Raw genomic sequence first — 23,616 nt, forward strand, 5'->3', positions numbered from 1 at the left:
TTTTTGAACCATCATGACAATAATTAATCATTTTAATTATGTCATTTCCTCTTCCAATTTAAGTTTTCTCCAACTCTCACCTTTTGATTGTTTTTCTATAAAATTTTCTTTATTTTTTTAAGTGGTTGATGCTTTTTTAATTATTATAAGATGATCGTTGATCTCAAAATGGAGATCTTATAATATTTCTTTAAATTTTTTATTAAGAATATATTGTTGTGTAATTTTACTATTATGCTTTTCCGATCAACCTATTTGAATTTGTATTTTTGTATTCTTGAGTATAATCATCTCTAACATATATTTTTCTTTTTCATTTCATATGAACTATTATCAAGGCATGTATTAAAAGTGTAATACTACAGTTTTATGAGTCTTTGGGTACTCTATCGAGTGGGGCTTACTCTGTCGAGTAAGTAGTTTTTGACGCAAAATAGTAGTCTGCCTGTAGGGGACTCGATCGAGTAAGTTGGGTACTCGATCGAGTAGGGGGAACTCCATCGAGTAAGTGCCTTACTCGATCGAGTAAGTGAGTTTACGGGTTGAGTTTTGACGGGTTTTGTTAATGATGCGAGATTAATATATAATGATACCGTCACTTTTCTTAAACTTTTTTAACTATTCTAAAAACCTAATTGAGAAGAAAGGAGTTACGTAAGTTCATCTCATCGCATCATTAGCAAATCCCCAAGGCTACGTTCGTTGGATCATCTTGTTCTTTACGCCGTTGTGATCCTTGTGTCGAGGGTAAGCTTTTCATATAAATTTTATAATATTTTATTAAAGTTGGTTAAACCCTAATTGAGTGATTTGGGAGTTTCGAGTGATTTATGTGAATATGGTTGTGATTGTATGTATGTATGATAGGAGGAGGATTCGTTGAGGAGAGATTCTGACTTAACCGCTTGATTATCTGTGGTGTTTGCTTTCCAGGTAGGGTTTCCCTACTCAGTATTAATTACATGATGTGTTTGGTGGTTTCGTTTTAATTATTGTTAAAGTATATTGTTGGTGGTTGTGACGGTTGTTGGTTTTATTGTTGATTAATATCGTTGTTGTTGTATATAACTGTCTGTGATCTTCGGGGTGCGTCCCTGGCTGAGTGGAGTCAGTTGTGGGAGTGGCTTCACGCCCTTAATTCGCCCTCTATGGAACTCGCCACAGGAGGGGATGTGCACATTAATGAACTTGGGTTTATAGCTCGATGGAGATGAGCGGAGATTTGGTGGGTACGGCTGCGGTCCCCCACTGGCGGCGTGGAGTACTTGTTGCGATGGGTACTCTGGAAGGACTACACACTTTAGTGTGTAGTCAGTTATGTGGAGTTTGGAGATGGAGATTGGGGATTTGTGTGAGCTGCTTGACCTGTTTGTGACGTTGTTTCTTCGTGGCATTTGTTTTTATGTAATCAGTACTAACCCCGTTTAAATGTTTTAAAAACTGTGGTGAGCAGTTATTGAGCAGGTATGAGCTGATGCGTATGGGATAACTGGGAGGAGTCACCACGATGCAGTTTAGAAGTCTTCCGCTGTGTCTGATAGTTTTATAGTCTTCTGATAGTAGACAGTTTTGGAGAACTTGTATCTCTTTATCAGTTTTAGTTTTTGGCATGTAATCACGTTAAACGTTATTTATTATTTAAGTATGTTTCTTTATTGTCTGATGATTATCATTATCTCGGGTAACCGAGATGGTGACGTTCCTATACCTGAGTGGTCCTGATAAGGCACTTGGAGTATGGGGGTGTTACAAAAAGGAAGCGTACTAAAAGGAAACGAAAATGAACCTTCAGATAAATATTAAATAGTATGGTTTCTAAATTCTAATCCGTATATTTTTAAGTTTATGTGTTTTTTTTTTCAAAATCGGAATAGATTATTTTATAGTCTTTAATACTATTTTTATTTTTACATAGGATCGTGGACATAAGTATATAACAAGAGATTGATCAAATTCTTGAAATAGTAATAAGGAACTTAAAAAATTTTATGAAACTTTTGGAATTCGGATTTAGGGAATATAGTTTTTTTTAGATTATTGAGCAATTGAAATGTAAATTTAATTCGTAATACATGGAGTAGATACCGACCATACCGTTGAATCGTATCTAATATTTTTCTAACGATATAATAAATGTTTTTCGGATGTAAATAATATTTGAAGTATGCACGTGGTGATAAGACTTCAAAGATGACTATACTGAGATATTGAGTTTACAACCTTATAAGGCGTCATTGAATATTTTTCCATACGGAATTTATTATATACGGATGGTTTCAACTTTTAATATTTAAAACTCACTTTATTATATCGGAAAGTAAAAACACGTATATATATAATGAGTCGTCTTTGTCATTGCTCAGTTGTCAAGTTTCTCAAAATTAGTAGCTAACACATTGTCAATTGCAGGATTCGATTTAAAAAAATAAATCAAAGTTGTCTAAGAAATAAGATATCAACTAACTATTTTTTATGTATTTTAAGACTGTATATTTTTAAATGGATCAACAACTAATTGCTCGAACAAATATTAACAATAAGATAAAAATATCAAAACTAAAATAGATAAACCCATGAATTTCACGGGTCACAAACCTAATTACCTCTCATTTAACACCAAAAAATTACTATCTTTGTGTCAACGGTCTTACTCAAAACTAAGTGTTTCAAAATAACAAATCATATCTGCTTTATAAAATCCAATCCAATAAATGAGTAGGATCCAGATTCATAAACAAAAGCATCTATGAACTTCCAACTTCCTTCCTTCCTTTATTCCTTCCTATCTTTGGCTTAGGATAGGATCATATTTGTGTATATAGTAACCTCCCTATCTCTCCTCTCTATCTAAGCAAAACAAAAAGCCAAAAATCAAATCAATAATTTCCAAAATTAGAAACCAAAAATATAAAAAACAAAAACAAAAAAAGTGAGACAACAAAAAAAAGTTTGTTATGAGCATTTGTACCAAAAGTAACAACACATTCTCTGACCTTTATTCAATGGAAGAACACATGTACTCTTCCATTCAAGCATTTCATCAAACACCTTGCGATCTCAAAGAAGCCGATTTCAACCTTACATCGTGTACGGAAACCTTAGGATCAGAGAGTTCCGACGAAATGATCACGAGTTTTGGTTTCGATTCCGATTTCTATAATTGCAGTAGTAGTAATAGTAATTGTAAGGAATCGTGTCAATCATCGTATAATTCACCATTAATGACGCGTGGCAATATGAGAAAAGAGAATAAAGGAGGATCGGAGAAGAGGAGGCTTCCGCCGCCATTGACGTCATTGAGCGAGAACGGGCGGAGGAATTTTACGTTGAAGTCTGTGAGGAAAGATGGACGATTAGAGATTTTTGAGACGATGATTGAAAGGCCGGAGATTTTGTGCACTTTTCGCCAGAATGGACGGCTTAGAATGCACTTTGTGCAGACGGAGTTTGAAGACGATGACGATGTGGAAGACGAGACGGTCGAGGGGGATGAGGAGGAGAGGGATGAGTGGAAGGTGGTTACAGGGGCGGGGTTGAGGCGGTGTTATGATTTGCGTGAGTCGCGAGTTTGGGGTGAACAACATCGTTATGTGACTAGTGTGTGACATCACATATCTGGTGTAACACATCATCGCCCAGATATTAATTGTCGTTTACGTCATCAAGATATTAATTATTGTTTTTGAAGATATTAATTATAGTTTTTGTTTAATTAGAAACTAGTTGAGATCCCGTGCTAAAGCACGACATTTGTGAGAAACATTAGAGAATTTAACAATTATTTAATTATATTTAACTTATTTTAACTCCATTTGAAATTTTAGTAAAGAATAAAACTTAATATTAGTAATGTTTTGTATTAAAAGATAGAAAAAAAGAAGGTTCAACATTGCTACTCTATATAAAATTGCTGAAACTATTTTGTGTGTATATGTGTTGTAATAAATATACTTATGTATACATTAAATAAAAATAAAAAATAAAAAAATTAACCAAAATTTAAATGCTCGCGTTGTATAGAGTAGAAATAGATATTAAATTAAAGTGTGAGAAATATATATATATTATTGGCAATTTTTTTCGTTTTAGAAGTAAAAAGAATATATGAATGCTCTTATCTTGTAGTAGGTTAGTTGTTGTATGTAATTAATTAGTATTGGCCTAAATGTAGGTATATAAATGTGTATGGAATTAAGTAGTTTGGCCCAATTGTAAATAGAATATAATGAAGCCCAAATATGGAATATTCATTTAGGCGGAAAAATATTAGACTTTTCTTATTCTTTTAGTTTAGTGGGGATTTGTAATATTGTAGAGATTTTTAATAAATACGGAGATGGAATAAATATAATAAATGAGTCGAGCGCTATTATTAAGTTAAGTGTATGTGTACTCAAAATTTAGGATGGAGAATTGGAGATTACGGAATCAACAAACACAAATTCTCATTTGTGACGGCGATATCCGTCACAAGCTTGTGACGGGTACCGTTTCCTCTCATAAAATGTCCATTGATAGGTGAGTGGGAAGCACATGGGGGTGCCCAACCTTTGTCCCCTCTCCCTTTCTATGAGAGGTCACAAGCTTGTGACGAGATTAGCCAATCCCGTCACAAGGAAGACTAGCTGATTAACAAATCGGAGAGGTCAACCTATTGTGTGTGTCTCCGGCGACTTGGGGAGTGGAACCCATAAATACACAAGTGAACTGATAATTAATTTCCATAAATACGTGGCAATTTCCAATTCCTTAAACCTTCCTCATCAAAGATGGTTGGAGAGATATTATGGGGTCAAGGTATCATTTGAATCTTGAGGCCTTGAAACAATGACCACAAATTCAACCATCAATAATTCAATAACTCCAAGTGACCCAATCAAGTAGCCCTGGTTACAAGGCAAGAGTGATTAAATACGCATCCTGAATGATATGCTTTCATCGATTTGCTGACTCGTTTTTAGTCAGTCAATAAACTTGTCTTCTAAAACAATGGGAATTGAAAGCATACATACTTGTAAATCACGCCCTTATTTTATACTCTACGTCACCCTCGTTAACTTTTTTACAGGTGTGGAATATCATACGCACCCTTTTGTTTCTGTTGACATCGGTAAGAGTCAACACGTCGTGAATCCCATGGCTTATACTTAATTTATGCCACGTAATTAGGTACAATTAAATGATTGCATAGGACCGTCTTATACAATAAGACTAACTTGTTATGACAAACAATTAGTGCAACAAAAGTAAACTCATTGTACACGAGCAAGTTTCATGTGAGACTATCTCAGTATATAAAACTTCGGCATATAGGATACTTTTTATATTTGGTAGCACGGATGCATCTCATTTATTCATTGGCATAATAGCTACTTCTGTTCATACAACGGTCTTATACAAGACTAATAGAATGAATGTTACCAACACTTGTGAGGAGTAATATGGTTAATGACTTGGCTATATGCAAACAATCGTCTCACATAAGACTTATTGGCGGAATGTTGAGTCAAACCTTGACGGGGAGGTGACCCATCTTTATCCAATTATTTCTCACTATTATTTACTCTCCGAAGTCTCCGTTACTCCCACAATGTACGAGTATTTGCCAGATCGAAGTGCCATGCCGTGTTGGAAGACGTTTCATGTGGACAACTACAGTGAGTCAAAGTGAAGAGTCGAGGGAACATAGTTACATAGGGCATACGTATTCTTGCAAATAACAAATTGAATTTTTTGAACAATATGATATTATGATGTAAGAATACCCTTTCAGGCTGTCAGTCGGGTTTTGTGTACTCAAGCAGCATGTGTGGTGATCTGTAGATCTTAACCAGCGTCCAGTAAAGGACTTCTTCAACTTCAAGCTCTCCCTCAGCTCTGGCGGTGTAAATGTTCTCGCATATTGCCAACAACCTGCGTTGAACGATGGAAGAACTTTTAAGTATTAGACTAGAAGTCTTGAACCCTGAATTTCAGTATGGACGAGAACGGATAACAAATCACTAAACCCAGATCCGTTTATACGCTTAACAACAAACGTTACCTGTCACAAGAAGGGAGATTCTCGAAGGGTATCCTCATTCTTAAGTCAGCACATTGAAGTCTGATAAACCGTCCAACTGCTAGAACAAAGGTAATGTAAAGACCCCATATGCTTGAATGGCTGAGAGTTTCACCAAGAATGCCTTCTGCAGAAGCACAATGTTAAATTACTCAGATAGTCAGGAGAAACTAGGTCCAAGGAAGAGGGGAGGGGGAAGGGACTTTGTAACTATCATGCCATTCATTCATCATTATTATCTTTGACATCGCAAGCCACTAAAAACGAATCTTCCATGACTTACGTGGAGTTTCCTCAGAAACAATCACAGCAACAGGTCCAGCTGGTCCACAGTGATCACTCACCCCTAGAGGATCGAGGTCATCAAAAGACCACCATCCTGGACTGGCTCTATGGAGGGTGAGATTTGCGCTGACCAACTCCACCTGTATTAAGCTAATATGATTGATTATTAGAAGATAAAAAAGGAACCAAGATAAAAGAAAACCAAGTTCATAGACATACCGCCTCTTCAAGAAGTCGCACATCTCCAGATCCAGTGACGCGAAAGTATCTAGGATAGATGTCGTAAATTGCAAAACTGTCGGTATTACCCTGTAAAACATCCGTGACTTGTTCTACTCTTGGAGAATCATGATCCTGAAGAATCAATTCATATCTGACAACCTCCTTGCCTTTTGGTCGATCCCTTGTAAACTTCCAAGAAAATAGAATGTCCATACTCCAGCCAAGAGACTGGATGAACCTAGATTGGACTATAGGTGGGACAAGCCACATGGAACTTGCATCAGCTTGGCAGCAAATCACCTGAATATCATTCTCGTCATATGCTTTCAAATAACCACGAGGGTCGAGATTAGTTCGTATATCAAGGTCCTCCCCTGAGAGCATTTTGCATAAGGTGGTCTCATATAGAGTAAGCCTTCCACTGACAGTTTTTATATCTACTCGGACACCGGCGTCTTTGATAGGATTCGCAATGTTAGTTGGGTTTCCACTGCTGTACATCTGTTGACAGAAAATATTTAGGGGAAAAAAATTTGAAGTTTCATAATAAAATTTCCTTTTTTAGGCTCTACAGAATATAATATAAGAAGAGAATGAAGCAGGGAATAGGAACTAGGAAGAGCAGGGGATAATTGGCATTTATACAATGGAAAATTAGTTACGTAAAGGACGACTTTGATTTTCCCTGCCATTCGTACAAATCAAAGTCATCAGACACAGGAAAAAAAAATTGAAATCTGTTTCTAGGAAAATGTTCATCCCCGAGTCAATCAAGGCCCCTCCTAATATGAGGTGAGGCACACACAAAATCCCAATAGATAGAGTTCTTAACCTATCATTCTCTAGAAGCTAAGAAAACTATTCATCTTTGTTAAAGTTATCAGAAAACTTGTGAAATGGAACCAGTGCATTATTGTATTAATCAAGTCTTGAAGATTACTTCAGAGGCTATTTTAACAGTAGTACAGTTTGCTGGCCTGCTCTCTTTTCCCTGATTTTCCATGGAACTTGGAAGATATCATATCCTCTATTGATTTTCATTATTTTCATATGATATGATCACGGAGAAAGTCAAGAGTATGCTACTGATTTACTAGATGAAAATATGTTATGCTGAGCACTTACCAGCATAGGAGCCCATATAACACCAATCAGCACAAGGAACAAGCAAATACCATTGCAAAATTTCGTTGTTTTCGTTTGTTTCTGTCCTTGCTTGTGGTTTGCTCTATTCAAATCCGCATCACACTTGGCAAGAAACAAGCTTGCGTGAATATCTTCTAACTGAAAACACGAGTTGTGTTATGTTCATAATTTCATACTTTAATTCTTGGTCAATACTAAGAAAAAAATGAGCAATAATAAGGACAACAAGAAGATAACAGCAGAAGATTTGTTTGTGTTGGAAGTATATGAGCATGTGTAAAATATGTCCAACTTTCCCATGATGTCTGATACGCTCCAAAGGGGAGAGTGGTCCGAAATTCCGGGAGGGAGGAATTGAACCCCTCTCATAGAGCAGCGAGTTGACTACTTTCCTAGAAATACTTCATTTTGTGTTTTGTTTTGAACCCTCTCATGCCCGAATACTGTGTGCACTAAAAGAAGATGCTATGTTTGTCAAAAAAAAGAAGATGCTATATCAAAATAGAAGTTCAAAAGTGAACAATAATATGTTTTTAGGAAAATGTGTCTACCTTCAACCAGTCATACATCGTCAAGGATGTAGTAGTGCAGGACCAGTCAAGAACACACCGTAGTTCATGGAGGAACGGCAGAGCACGGTACACTCTGAAGGCAAGGTAATTAATTCTGGAAACATTGCTTGTCAAAAATTGCTGGTATAAGGTGCCTCTATTAGGAATACCAAATCGAATTTGAACAGCCTGAAGTGCTAAGGAGATTGTCTTCATTAGGTATATACAGCGCAATCCAAATCTTCCTGAATGATGTGGAGAAGTCTCTGTTGACCAAGCATACTTGGTCACAGCAAAGGTAAATAGAACTAGGTTGAAGATATACAAGATAACTTTCCCAGTGGCATATATGCGAAGGTATGTAACACGATCAAGAACAATTAAGAAAAATATTATCTGTAAGGAGAATACAAATTGTCAGCGAGCAGAAAAAAACTGCTAAATTAAGAAAAAAAAAAATCGGAACTGCAGGTATACTGAAAGAGGCAAGTGCACAACTCTGCATTCTTTATTCACCATTAAGTTATTATTTTACCTCCTTTTGCCTACATTTTGAGGTTTATTGTTCTACAAGAACAAGTTAAAAGGTGGTCAGGTGGATTTCAGACCGAGATTTTGGGGTGATTCAAAATTTTTAGTCATTCCTGAAAGTTTCTAGCTTTCTTTAGCGACACGTAAAATTTTCTCATTTGGATAGAACACAATGTCTTATATTGTCAGAAAATTTACGTGACGCTAAAGAAAGCTAGACAATTTCAGGCAATGACGTCCGAAATCCACCTGACCACCTGCTCAGATTGGTAATGCAGCTCTAAAGGACTACCATCAGCTCAAGGGTACCCAAATAAAAGATATTCCAGAAGAGGAACTTACCATCAAGATGAAAACAAACTCCTTTGGGAATTGGTCTTCAAGCTGATAAACTTCAAGAAACTCAATTTTGTTTTTTATGATAGATTGGTAAAAGATGGCAACTAAGAAGAAAACAACCAGGTCAGCACAAAACACATAAGCGTATAAATCAATCTCCTTCTTTCCTCCCCAGACGATAGAAAGTACGTGATAAGGAAATCCAATCTCTTCAAATAATCCTTCACGTTGGCCTTCGAGCAACTCCTTAGCCACATCTTCTGCTGGTGTTAGAGAGTGGTGCCATTCCACTGGGATACCTTCTACCAAGGAGGAAGCATATAGCACTTCTAGAACAGCAAGAGCTATATTCGGGTTTTCTGGACTTTGCTCAATGCTTTGAACACGAATCCTGCTAACAGGATAACGATTCGAGCAGTCTCTGGATCTCCGATCATTAACAATTTTGAGCAACCGGTTGATTCTGAACCCTATTTTTTCTGGTTGAATCCCATCCTCTGGCCACACATTGACCCTCATAGACAGCTGTACAAAGTAAGGAGGTGTTTCTGCACCCTCTATTAACGATCTCCAATACCTGTATAGAGTACTTAGTATCAACTTTGTCACCTTAATTAAGGAGAGTAATAGCCTCTCAACTTTCTCCAACCAATTTGAACTCTTATGATCTTCACCCTTGTCAGAATCTTTCTTTCTAAAAGAGCCTAATTCCTTAATAACAGCCCATTCACAATCTCTTGCGGTTATAGAAGACTGCAATAGTGTGAATAAATAAACCAGAAAAAGAGGCCAATTGCTGATTACGAGAGATGACGTCACTTTATACCCAGGAAACCCTATCTCCTGCAGAAAACTAAGTTCAATGGTGAAACCACAATGCTGAATGTTGATCTGGTATAGATACTGTAGTAATATGCAGAACTCAGCATACATTAGTGTTATTATCCAGAACACATTGCTTGGTCCGGCATGAACACATAGTGCATACAAGAAAAGTCCAGCAAGATAAAACATTGATTGCAGACTGAAGTTCCAGAGAAATATTAAGACAAAGCAGCAATAACAAACTACATCATTATGTGACCGCATCTGGGCCCACACGTATCGCAAGAGCATGCTTATATAAGCATGCAAAGCTTCTACTGTTCCACAATCAGAATTAATAGAAAAAGTACTCGTGCTTTGAGACTGTAACCCATAATATTCCACATTTTCAACAGACTGCTCTTCTGAAATCAGCTCCTCGACATCAATGTTTAGAAGATTTACAATATTGTTAACCGCCAAATTCCCAAGAGACTGTACATGAGAAACACCATCACCAAATAGCTGCAGAGCAGACTTCAAAGGGCTTTCCCTATCTTGAAGTTTCTCTATTTCTTTTCTGTCCAAGTTGTCAAAACTCACTAGATTGACCTCTTTATGTTCCCTAATATCCCGAACAGAGACTTTCAAATCATTCTTCTCCGCTGCAGATTCAGTGATTTCAAAATTTAATGAGTCGAAACTCCTGCAAGGGTTCTCTTCGTTATAGTTATTTCCATTGCATGAATTCATTGATGACATTCTCCTGTGTCCACTTTTTGATGAGGTGTTCCCACAATCTTTAGGGCTGGTGGTTCTTTGCAACTCTGTCTGCAAGTTAAGCATCTCTGCCTTCATTTTCTCAACCTGCAAATTCCGTTGATTTTTCAGCTCTTCAACCCTCCTAATGTGTAGAAGCTGTTTAGTCTTCCAAGCCGCTTTCTTCTCCTGCTCGCGAAGTGCAGCTTGAATTTGTTCCGCTTCAAGATACATTGATACATAATCAAATTCCTTGGATTCAAACATATATGACTGTAAAGATACCAATGCAAAGATTATGATCTCAACAAGGGCTGATCTTGATGTTATCTTGAATCCATAATCGTACTTATAAAAACCAATGATCTCATAAATGTAATTTGATGTGTCACATTTTCCTTCATTTGCATCCCCAACAAACGGAGACTGGTAAGCCAGGGAGAGAACAATTAGGGCAAAGTTGTATACACGCAACCAACTAAAAATTTGGTTCTTCTTCTTCAAGATCTCAAGCCTCATACGAAAAAATACAAGTGCGAACCCAAGATATCCCAAGTGAAGAATGTCAAATTCAAGGGTACCAGTAACCAAAACTAAAGTAAGAACAAAATCCAGCAAATGGCAGTAACTTTCAAGCCTCAAGAAGTCAAGTGATGTCCACATGCATTTTGTTTCAAAAGAGAGATCACTCAGTACACATGTAACATTTCTGAAGGACTCTATCTGCTTATACAAATGTGTATTAGATAGATTGGAAAGTTGATCAGCACGTAATTTGAAACAAGAGATCATGAAAACAGCCCAATAACTAACAAGCATCCGGTGATCATCAACTATTATACCTGAAGATAGATCAAACACAAAGCCAAGTAAGACTTCTGCAATATCACTTCACGAAAGACATATATCCAGAAAAACCTCTCGAAAAAGGTCCTCAACATGTGCAAAGATGCAAGTTAGAGCGCTTTTTTGGGATCATCCTATGGGGTGAAGAGGGACCGAGGTTCTGTTGACCAAACCTATACGTTGATTTCTTGCACTGAGACAAGAAGGATAATTGTTAGTTAATTGCATCTCCACATAAAATCATTCTGACCCCCCACATGCATTCCGTTTTGACTTTTGACCATGGAAGGGATCGTCCCAAACCTAAAAAAAAAAAAGGAACATGAATCCTCCTTTGGAAGAAAGTCTTGTCACCCCGAACCATAGGGATAAGCTCCATATCTTCGACCTCCCTAACTTCACTAAGATCTAAGGCAAAGTACATATGGGGTGGTAGGTAGTGGTGTACTGGTGTTACATACTAGCCAAGGAGCGGATGTCAGCTATAGCATAGCTGGTATAATAATTGATTGGTACTCATGACCCTGGTTCAAAAACCCCATCAAAATTGCACTTGCAACTCCTTTTACACCAAAAAGAAAACACTCCAAAACATGATTAGCCAAGGACATTCCAGTAGATTGGTGACAATACACTAGATTGGTGAATATAATAGCAATTCAATATTAGTCCATCACTTTCAGAACAAAAACCAAGAATCAATTAATTAATCAAACAGAAAAGGTAGATGAACAAAGTAAACATACCTAGCCAACATTTTAGGCAGTAGTCAAAGAAGACATTCGACTTTTTCCAACAGTCATGGCAGGACAAGTCTACATACAATGTGTCTACTTTTGTTGGAGATGTTAGATACTTGCAAGCTGCCAAGTACTCGAGGATGAGGACTGAGCCAAATGCAAAGACAAAAATAGGCCATGATTTTTGTATGACATGTCTCTTCATAAGAATACATGCAGCTAAGGCTGCTATGTAAAGCAAAGAAATTGAATTCAAAATAGCAAAGCTGCAAAGGAGTAATATTATCATGTTTAATTCAAGGCCAAACAAGTTAAACATATTTTCTATCCAGAACTTCACATACACCTTTAGCAAAGTCTTCTGCATTTGCAGCCTCTCCTTCCTCAAAGATATAATGTGTTTCTTGTTCCACTTTCCACTACCTTCTGAAATGCCAGAGAATTTCTCGTTAGGCTTATCGGCATCCTTAAAGCTTCTTGTTTCTCCAGAATGCTGAGTATTTGCGTCTAGGGATACACGGGATTTGAAAGACAGAAACACTTTCTCGTTTTCTTTTTGTGTCTGTAAAAGAGGCTCGCTAGTTATAGGTAGTTTAGTTACAGTTTCAGAGGAAAAGACCGAAGTAGGAGTTTCATAAGCAGGACCAAACAAAGTGAAGACTTCTTCCCATTTCCCTTCTCTTCCAAGTGTGCCAGGTAAATTTTCCACCCAGCGAAACACCACATACTGAAGCATGCAAGAAATTATGACAAAAATCTTTCCTCGCAAACCAAATTCCAGACTCCAAAAATCTGGCTTAAATAAATGTAAACCAACCAACTGGGACAGGCGATAGTGTTTTTGACCAGGCAACATTCCAGCTTGGCCACCCCACATTTGGAAAAGATATTCAACCATCAGAAGAATTCCCGAGTAAACTGAAAAGAATTTTGATGGGACCCGACACGATTTCTGTAAAGTTGAACTGATAACCAAACCAATAAGATAAATCAAACCAAATATGCTTACAGGAGACAAAGATGCATAGAATAAGGCAATGAGCAATATTTTCTCATTGTGCAAGACTAGAAGGCGCCTCATGAAAGAACATGTGTTGTAGTCTGGTTTATCGTAATCATCTGAGGAAAATGATTTGCTTTGTCTTCTTTCATAACTATGTAGTTGCATGACTATTAGCACAGCCAAGGAATCCCAAACATTTTCAAAAGCTGAAGCTTGTGGGTTAAACCCAAATGAGGAATGTAGATCCACCAAGTTCGATAGCGAAGACCGGAAACTTAAGGAGACACTTAAGGCATAAGTTAAAAGGAATACAATAACTGAATATAATTTCAGAGGAAACCAAAGGCGCCTTCTTGTTCTTCCCATGATTTGCCTTCCAGTCAGCCAAAAGAGAAGGAAAAAGAGATATCCAAATGATACATAGTTGGGGGGCACAAGGTATACTGTTAGGAGTATGGTAAGAAATGCAATGTAAGTACCAAATGAATGGTATATTGACAGAAAGTGCTGCCCGATAGCACCAAGATAAGATGCAATCCTCCTGTCTGAAAGCAAGGGGGGATATGTCAAGCTTGTAGTCAAGGCAAAACGCAAATAGATTGTCAATATCTTCTACTTTACTAAAATTGGTGCCTGCGTTGATGATCACACCTTTAAAAAATACCAAGAAACTATGGAACTTTCGTAGCTCTTGATTATTATCTTAAGGTTATTCTCCAAACTGAAATTAAGTATTGAAAAGATTAAAAGGGCATCCCCGTGCACAATGGCGTCCCCGCAAGGCGAGGGTCCGGTAAGTATTGAAAAAGATTATGCCTGGAAAATTAAAGCAAAAGCAATTAAGCAAACAACATCGTTAGAGGGTATACCATGGGAAGAACAGTGTCTAGGATTCTCCTTCGACTTAGAAATATACACCGACAAAAGAACAGATTTGTTCAAGCCAGCTTTTAAAATGCTGAACCCAAAAGGAAGGCAAGGAGCATGCTGTAAAATTGCCGAGAACGAGAAAAGGAGTTCAAATCCATGATTATGGATCACACAAAAGCAAGCAAGTAACACTATCTTCAAGAAATCTCCAGTGCTATCATACTCAAGAAGACCTACAGAGCACAACAGCTACAAATTATTCCATCCATCCCATTTTAACTGTCCCCATTTGACTTTGGTAGTTTACCGATGTCAACTTTGACAAATAATTTACGGAATGTATAATAACTACAACCTTTTAAATATTATACAATGAAAATATACTCTTGATAAATCAAACGTGACAAATTTAACATTTTATCCACTTATATCTGGAGAAAATAAATGGTCAAAATTGACATTGGTCGACCACCAAAGTCAAACGGGGACAATATAAATGGGATGGAGGGAACATTATAGGCTCAGAAGGAAAATTTACCAACTATAATAGCAGGGCAATTATCATTGTTTGAAATGATTGGGTATGAAACCTTACCTACTTGTGAAAGCACTTTTAACGGCCATGATCCTTGTGATTTCAGCAATTCAGCAAAAAGATTGAGCTGAAGAATGTATAACAATGCAAAATGCCCCTCGCACAAAAGAATCAGCGCTTGCCGCATTCTCCAATCGATTGTGGGCCTCAGGAGATACAGCATGAAGAATATAACTAAAATGGGAAATGTAAACTTTCGACAGTGATAACAATAGGTTTTAAACAATGAACATTGTCAAAGACGAAAAAAAACAAAAAAAAAAAGGAAAATAATAGAATGTAAAGCCACATACTGTATAAAGCATGGATGAAACCAGGTTTGACAGCTATCATTAGGATGATGGTCATCACTATAGCTCGAGAACATTTGCTAAAAAGCCACACAATTGTAGCAACGATTAACACTTTGGTCTCTTCTTTCTCTGAAAAAGTCAGATTCATCAGTTAGATTGTGGATAATGTATTACATTTCTACATAAATTGTATCGAAAGGACATGGCAGATCATGAAAAAAGCTGAAAATAAATACAGAACTTATACAAGGCGGTAAGCCCAATCTGTTATCTCTATAATTAAATGAGGTTTATGAAAGGATATGGTATGTTCTTACATGTGAGACCGTTTTGTAAAAGACTCACTGAAAAGTAAATATACTGTGAAAAGAAGAGAGCATGGAGGGCATCAAAGTTATAAATATACATATGGTGTTTGTGGCCTCAGAAGGTGCCAAAGTCGGGCAGGAACTCTGTAGTTTAAGCCAAGTTGAAATTTTTGTTCCAGCAAGAGGTAAGTGTGTAAGGGCAAGATATATTGCAACAACCAGTTAAGTTTTACTTTGACAAGTTTCTCAAGTAACCAAAAACAATTCAGATTTGTTCTTTTTTAAATATCTCAAGTGATGAAAAGAAACTCAAAGAAAACCAAATATGGTTGCTTATTTTGTATATGCTTCATTCTGAACCACATTGTCACTTAGTAGCACGTACATATCGTACACGCGATCATGGTATTAAATCTCAAAATGAGACTTGATCTCAGAAGAGGTTGTTGCGGTTTCATCTTGGTTATCGGGTTATAAATGCAGCTGATAGGCCTGATACCACTTCAAATGGGCTCTTGGGAAATTGCTTCTAAAATAAATAGAAACCTTTGAAAAGGCGCGATGTTGTAATACATTATACTCCGTACGAGTTTAATGAATTTCTATTAGTTTGAGCTTAACCCTCCATTAGACCACAACTTTATAAAACATAGTTCACGTAATCACATTGTACTTACTTAGATATAGTGCCACACTGCCATTAGTGAAAATAAAACAGCTAACTCAGAACATTTCGATTCCAACTCACCTTCCACTGCAGAGTCATTGGATAAAGATTGCTCAGCCCCATCGGGTAAGAAAAAGAAAACAGAACTATGCACTTGATTTCCCACAGCTATCAGGACACCAAGGCAGAATTGTGCAAAGAGATAGGCACCCGGAAAGGAATAACGCCACAAGCCGATAGTCTCCCAAATCTCTCTGTCCTGTCAAAATTTAAGGTTTAAGCCCAAAGGTGCTACAGGGGTGCAATATGTAAGGCCCAAAATTATTACCTTCTGCATTTTTTCATTACAATACACATTGAAGACGTAAGTGCAAGTAGCCCAAGAAAGAATGAAGATGAGAAGCATGCTGTTCAGCCGGTGGAAGTGGAACAAGGAAGGGAACACAGATAAGATGTAGCCAACATATACAATCAAGCCAAACGAAAAGAGGCTAGCAAACTGGAAACTCCAATATGCTAGCGCAAAAAGTGTGATCTGTCAAAATAAACAAGGTGAGATTCAAAATCATACCTATACATACAACCAACAATGATGCCCACAAAAATACACATCAACATTACCCCAGAGCAGGAGAGGCTCCCACCAATGGTGGGGTAAAGGGGTCCGGAACTCCGGAAGTATGCAGCCTTGCCCATGTGCGTTAACACAAAAAAGGCTGTTTCCGGACCACCGATGACGAAAATTGCGTCAGGAGTTGCATTAAATAACTGCTACTTCATGATAAAAAGAAGTGCGACATTTTAATGGGTCATTTTGCTTTATTCCAATCATAATCCAAAAACCAAAGAATGGCAAGTATTTGGCTGAATTGAATATAGAAACACAGTAACACACATAAGCCTAATATAGGGTATTAGGATGTTTAGTTGTTTACTACTAAGAGGAACATTATCTTCCTTCAAACTCCAGAAAGGAAAAAAAAGGTGTGCCTTACATCAGCATAGTGAGAAATTAAACGCGCCGAAAATGAACTTGGTGCACTGAAAAGGCTTTCTCCCGAAATTTTACAGTTCTAATATAGTTATTTTGTATTTTTTTCCCACGGTTAACGTACAAGATATCACTTTCCTTTAGCAAGTAAAATTTATTCCCCTCTCCCCTTTCCTCCACCCGAGCCCCAACCCTCTTTATCAGTGATTACATATCGCATACCTAACAAGGTTGACACCATCACCTCCCAGGCATTATTTATATATTAGTTGAAATTTCCCCGGGCATTCTTTTCTACTCAGTAGAATCATAGTAAATGTCAGCTGAAAAATATTATGTATACATGGGTGAAAAATCATTCCTTTCTATTAGATGTTTTGTCAGGTCAGAAAGAACATAACTTATACATCTGTAAAGATGCACCATTTCACCTATAATCCTATTATAGTGAGTTACAACCTTGTGTCACTAGCATGCATCTAATCACTAATAGGTTAGCCTGGAAGAAAATAAGACAGCAAAGGAAGGGGGGAAAAGGCACATACATTAGTGGCAGGCATACCGGAAATCCATACGTGAAGAAGTTGATCGTGAATGTCTGGAAAACAGCTCCAGTGGACAGAAGATTGCCATACCTTAACCCGGATCTATAACAAGTAAAAAGATGAATGATAATGAGTATAAACAGCCATATTTCTCAACCACAGAACATTCTTAGACATGGACAACATGCCGAGGATCCCTTTTTCCCCCTCTCAGAAGAGTAAGGGCGATAATTTGGCAACAATTACATTGAAGTAGTTTGGTACTAAACAAATATTAGAGCGGTAGCCCGATTAAATACCTTGATTGGCAAATAGGCAAAAAATTGTTGGATGGCAGAAGAGGCTCGGTCAAACCGCTTTCGTTTGAAGATATAATGCTACCTGCTTCAGCAAGATCACATCTAATACTTGCAAGCTGGATAAAAGTGCAACAACAATGAGCTCCAATTGTTATTAAACTTCACAAGTCAGCAAGGAAGTTAATCCAACAAAAAAGGGCAGGACATTCTTCAAATACAGCAATATGCTTACCATTATATAGAAAAGCAGAAGAAACAAGCCGTAACAAATTTCTGACCAATTCGACACTGAAGAGATTTTATATAGCCCTATGAACCCAGCAAACCCTTCGAATACATCAGGAAACTCAACTGGAAGTTGGTAGATATACAACAACATTATGTTTGAGACAGCGTAAGGTAAGAATTTATTCCACCACCTTCAATGAAGAAGACTAATTGTCAGTTAACATATATGTATATAAGCCAGAATCTAAGTCCCGAATCAACTAGAAAGCTTACCGAAAAAGACCTAGACGGTTACTATTCAGAGACCAGTCAACTAGCCCAACACAACTACCAATGAAATATGGCAAGGAAATCCAACAAGGATGACTAATGCTCACGCCAAGCTGTATAATTGGCAGGAGCAACCAAGATGCTTCCCGCAGTTTAGAATCTGTTGAAGTATTAATGGAAAAGCTAGATATCATGAGAAAATATTCACAAGGTAAAACTCCATGCCACAACCTATTTGTTGCCGATTGAGAAGTAGATATTAACACTTCATGGTAAATATATACGAACATATGAATGTGACATGAAGTAGAATATATATATTAACTTATACAAATAGACAATCCACAACAATTAATCAGCTTTATATTTCACTAGAGTAAACTATGTACCTTACTAAAATATTCTTTATTACTTTTACAGTGGTGAGGAAACAAGCTAATGAATACCTTTTGGAAACAAAGTGCCTAATTAAAGGGTCTAAGGTTAACTTACTATCGAGTACCCCGAAGCAACCCATAGAAACAAGGGAGATTAGTCACTAGTCAAGTGAGAGTTTTATACTAAAACCAATGGGTGATAGGAGTAGTAGCCGGCTAACATATAACCTAGTCTCTCCCTTCTACTTCTACATATAGAGGACAGTGCTCTGTACAGAAATGGAAAAACCTCAACATTTACATATGTACGAAAAAGTAAACAGCAAAATCCTCCCTCCCCCCTTTCAAACATTCTCCTGCAATGATTACAGTCCATGTGAGAGGCCTGTTATATCAGTATAGTGTTTCAAAATTACTGCCGTGCTCTAACAGAACTTCACAGCGATGTTCTGCTCAAAGAATATACAGTTAAACAATAGTTTGACTTCATGTACGTTATGTATAATTAATCTCAGCAACAGCTAATAATGTTCAACCATAAACTATGCTAGATGTTGTCTTAAGAATTATTGAGAATGTCATAAACCTAATCGTTCCAATGAAGAAGATAAAGTCCTCAAGAAATATGTCCTTCCTTCCAAGTTAGCTCCATTTCCATAAATATCAAACGCAGTAATCAGAGCCACAATTACATGTAGCGTAATAAATACTATAGCAGAAAGGGCTGTGGTCTGAACTCTGCAACAAGGGAAGAAGGGAGTCAGAGTTACTTCATGCTCTCAAAAGCTTTCCTTGACTTGACTAATGCTTCCGAAAATGAAGAGATAAAAGTAACTAAAACATGAAGTTACCTTATAAGACCCATTAGCTCTGCCCATTGAGCATCCTCAGTAGTCCAATGATCTCCTTGAATTGCTAGATTTATATGAAAGACGGCACAGGAAAGTAAGACCAATAGAGAAAATATAAGAAGCAACCTAGATAATCCTCGGTTCCTTGATCGTATACCTGATTGAAGAAAAAGAGTTAACTTCAAACACTCACGCATGTAACAAACGATAAATTTGGTCTTTGTTGGAAAATCAAATACAGTCCAGCTGAGATGCACGTCATGTGTGACAAAAATAGCAATATAGAAAATACAAAATCCTAAGCACAAAAGAAGACGGGTATCCATGCCTCGGAATAATCAAAGAATAAGTTTCCCTCTCCCTAGAAACTATAGAGTTTCATGTAATGATGGCTGCATCAATTACAACTTTACTAGTTTACTCCGCCTTCAAAAAAATGAATTGTACATGTGTACATGGCAAGGAATCCTGAGCATATAATCAAAAAAAAAAATATTTGATAAGTAATAAGAGAAGAGAATCTGATCATTTAGCCACTTATTTTAGAGTACCGCTTTTTAGAGCTAGAGTTCTTTACAAAATATTTAGAGTGAGCACCAAACCGATTGAGTTTATGGTTCAAAACATTCAACGGTGCAGAATCTTCCATCAAAAGCATCCAACTAGCTTACTCCTTTCACCCACTCTTAATTAAGCTTTGACAAATAATGACAATGCAAGAAGCTTATCACATTCCCTTCTTAAAACTAGAGAGGAATGGAAATGACAAGAGGCAGACAGCGTAAGAGAATGTTCAGAACTTACCAATTTCAGAAGCAACATACTGAACAAAGAGGAACGCTATTAGATTCAGCAAAGATATTAAGCTCCAGCTAAGTAAAGCAGCTGCATAAAGAAGATCAAAAGATCAAAGCTAATAAAATGCAGAGGGGGAGGAATACCTGAGAAACTCAGCAAAAGAAATCAGGGAACATATCATCTTAATATGCAGTATGATTTTTCAAGTAGAGCTTGAACTATGCAGACTCACGGTTTTCTTTTATATAAATATATATTCCCTCCAATTCAACCCACTCCCCCCCTCTACACACATTTCAAAATCCTCCTTGCATAAATCTGGGTAAATAGGATTGGAAAGGAAGAACAGCAGAAGAAGTATATATTTCTAATTTCTGAACACGCTTTTTACTAGGTGTAAACATGATTAAAATACTGCAATACTGATGCATTAATTGTTAAGTATATTTTCTAGCAATCAAGCTAACTTCAACAGTAATATATCCGAAGCAGTGATATAAGGGCCAGTTTGAGCAAGATCAGTAGCAAAAACTAACAGAATAGATCTTGCAACAAAATAAAATCTTAGAAGCTCACTTGCATAAGACTCAAGATTTTCCACCCTTTTGAAAAGCATGATGCACAACAATAAACGACACCTACGGATCCTCGATATTATTTGCAAAAGTTCCATCGTAGAATATAAAGTACACTTTCATTCCCATTCAATTTCCTATTCTGGTAGTCCAGCAATATTAAACTGCGTGTGGGATTTATTGGTCTCCACGTAATATAACATAAGAAAACCAGTTCATCTGCAAACAATTTGTCCTCATTATTTCTTCTGAGTTGCAACAATAGGTTGATACTTGATAATACAGGGATGGTCCGTGTAACACGTTTCATGTCACAGAAGAAAGCTTCATGTTTCTGTGCGTTAATAGGAATAATTATAATAGTTGGGCCTCAACCATCACCGTATGGTTTTGGTTGAGATGGTTCATCTATCATGGTATCAGAGCCAGGTGACCTTTAGTCACGGGTTCGAATCCTGACAACCTCAAAACTCCTCAAAAACTCGTGAAGTGGAATTCCAGCACACGGTACGGGGGAGCCGGTGCACAACTAACCACTCTTCAAGCCCAATGGGCATTTGAGTGAGGGAGCGTAATAGGAATAATTATAATAGTTGGGCCTCAACCATCACCTTAAGGTTTTGGTTGAGATGGTTCATCTATCACGCGTAGATAGTCAAATTCCACTTAAGCCAGGTGAAATTATAGGTTTGTTCAGATAGGTTTCTGCATGTTATGAATGTCGGTCTTTCCTAGGCCAAAAGATAATAGGAGCAGATCGGGAAAATGCTTCAACTTCTCTACAGGATTGAAGAGAAGGCATTTCAGGCAAACTCGATTACATTATCAGTAGGTAGTCATGCTGCTCTTGTGACTGTTGTGAGTCTTCACTTTGTTCTGATTCAATTATTCAACCAATCAAAGTCTTCGACTATATTCCAAACCATTCTACTTTCTACATGAGGTTACACCATTAACTTAAAGAAAGTTTTGTTATATCCATCGACATCTGTCACTAAGACAACACAACAGTTGCCATGATTTCACTATTTATCTTACCATAATAGTAGTGCTTATACAGCTACAACCTATCTTCTCCATGTGAAATCCGTCATTCTCCAGTTAACAATCCAGTATGTTCTATCTCATTATGGCAACGGCCAGAGGTAAAGTCCCAACCAGTCAAATTTTTACCTCACTTGTGTTCCTCACATTATTTCCAATCCAATGGAGCCAAAGATCCACTATCCACTGGCTTCGGGAAACGATAGATTTAAAGTAAAATGGCTCAATAAATTTTATGTGCCTCTTATATGGCAGAGTAGCAGACTAGCAGTCACTTGACGCAATTTTCATCAAGCCTATTGGGAAACATCTTATCTATGTTTCACACAGTGACGGGGTGAGTAAAATGATATACTCGTATATAACAATTTCTGTTTGAAGTTAATCTCTTTCTAACTTCCTCTAGTTGCCTTACAAATCCCCAAATTCCCATCCCCGAAACATTTTCACTCTAAATTTTAGCCCTCAAACTTCGAATATAACTCCGCCAAGCATAATCTACGTCAAGAGTGCAGTCAACAATCTTCGACCATGTTACACATAATCTTTCCACCAATCATAAAATTAGCATCAGATAGTATCTGATAGTTGATCAACATTATCTGAAATCAGTCATTAGTAGTCAGTAACTTCAGTACTTCATTCTCATGTGGCATTGTGGCCTATTTTCAAAGCAAAGAGTACCCATATCGATACGTTGTACTAGCCTATGCACCTCATAACCCGGCTATAGAAGTATAGAACAACAATAACAACATATTAAAGATTAAAAAAAAGATGGAAGATAAAAAATTCATGCTAGCTAGTAGCGACTTAAACGAATGAGTTGATCTTGTGTAAGACGGGTTTGCACTTTGCACTATGTTAGTCTAAAAACATAGCCTTCAGCCCTTCACTGAATCATGTATAGAATAAAAGAAGTCCAATGTAAGACGGTCTCACACAAGAATTTGAGTAGGTAGAATGCTAAACAAAATACATTCCCAAGCATTAATAAACTCGTAAAAACCCTAAAAATAGATGAATTAATCACATAAAAGATGAAAACAAGTTAATTGATTAGTTCTAACCTGTCAAAAGCAGCAATGGCAATAAAATTCCAGTCAAAAATCTCCCCATTTACATCAAACCAAGTGAATTACTCAATTTAATTCACATTTAATAGCAAAAACAATCAATATTTCCATGCATTGCTGAATTTTGAACAAATTCATGCAATCACACGAATTTTTCCAGGAAATTGAAATCTCAGAAACAAAATTGTTAATTTTATATTCCAAAAAAACATGGATTTCCTTGTATTTTGTTGATCGATTGATATTATAATGGTGATTAACGAAAAGGTTAATGCAATTTTTGTGATTCATCTCGTAAATTGATCGATATTTGTCCCAGAAATAGAAATGTATGCCGATTATTTCGGTTGAATAAGTTACGGAGTATAAACTCACTCTGTTCTAATACATTATGCTTCGAGAAAGAGGGAAGACTACGAAGAGTGCCCGATAAAGGTGATCTAATGCAAGCTTGTGCCGTATATTGGCCCGTTCAGATTTGGATCGCGTTAGGGAAAAGATTCTTTATGGCCTGTTTGGAAACAGGTATTTCATTTTAAATC

The 23,616-nt window shown here is 37.0% G+C and overlaps 1 protein-coding gene across 4 annotated transcripts; it reads right to left on the bottom strand.

Moving 5' to 3' along the window:
• Positions 1-5,563: 5,563 nt before the first annotated feature.
• Positions 5,564-23,447, bottom strand: LOC141647298 (piezo-type mechanosensitive ion channel homolog). 4 transcript variants are annotated; one of them, XM_074455432.1, is made up of 22 exons: positions 23,069-23,344; positions 20,386-20,466; positions 19,582-19,738; positions 19,317-19,468; positions 18,357-18,513; positions 18,088-18,274; positions 17,856-17,971; positions 17,574-17,658; positions 16,349-16,555; positions 16,102-16,279; positions 15,046-15,174; positions 14,753-14,926; positions 14,157-14,390; positions 12,291-13,832; positions 9,139-11,540; positions 8,266-8,661; positions 7,694-7,852; positions 6,566-7,069; positions 6,345-6,486; positions 6,044-6,188; positions 5,766-5,913; positions 5,564-5,652 (listed from the first exon to the last, which is right to left on the bottom strand). In XM_074455432.1, exons 1-21 carry the CDS (start codon positions 23,115-23,117, stop codon positions 5,778-5,780), a joined length of 7,332 nt encoding a protein of 2,443 aa, XP_074311533.1. In that variant the 5' UTR covers positions 23,118-23,344; the 3' UTR covers positions 5,564-5,652; positions 5,766-5,777. The 4 variants fall into 4 exon arrangements, 3 of the variants coding, with proteins under 3 accessions (XP_074311533.1, XP_074311534.1, XP_074311532.1); XR_012545705.1 differs by having other exon boundaries at positions 5,629-5,913; positions 6,345-6,496; XM_074455433.1 differs by having other exon boundaries at positions 5,629-5,913; positions 17,557-17,658; positions 23,069-23,447.
• Positions 23,448-23,616: the final 169 nt, after the last annotated feature.

This window comes from Silene latifolia, chromosome 3, assembly GCF_048544455.1.
Source record: "Silene latifolia isolate original U9 population chromosome 3, ASM4854445v1, whole genome shotgun sequence".
NCBI lineage: Eukaryota > Viridiplantae > Streptophyta > Magnoliopsida > Caryophyllales > Caryophyllaceae > Silene > Silene latifolia.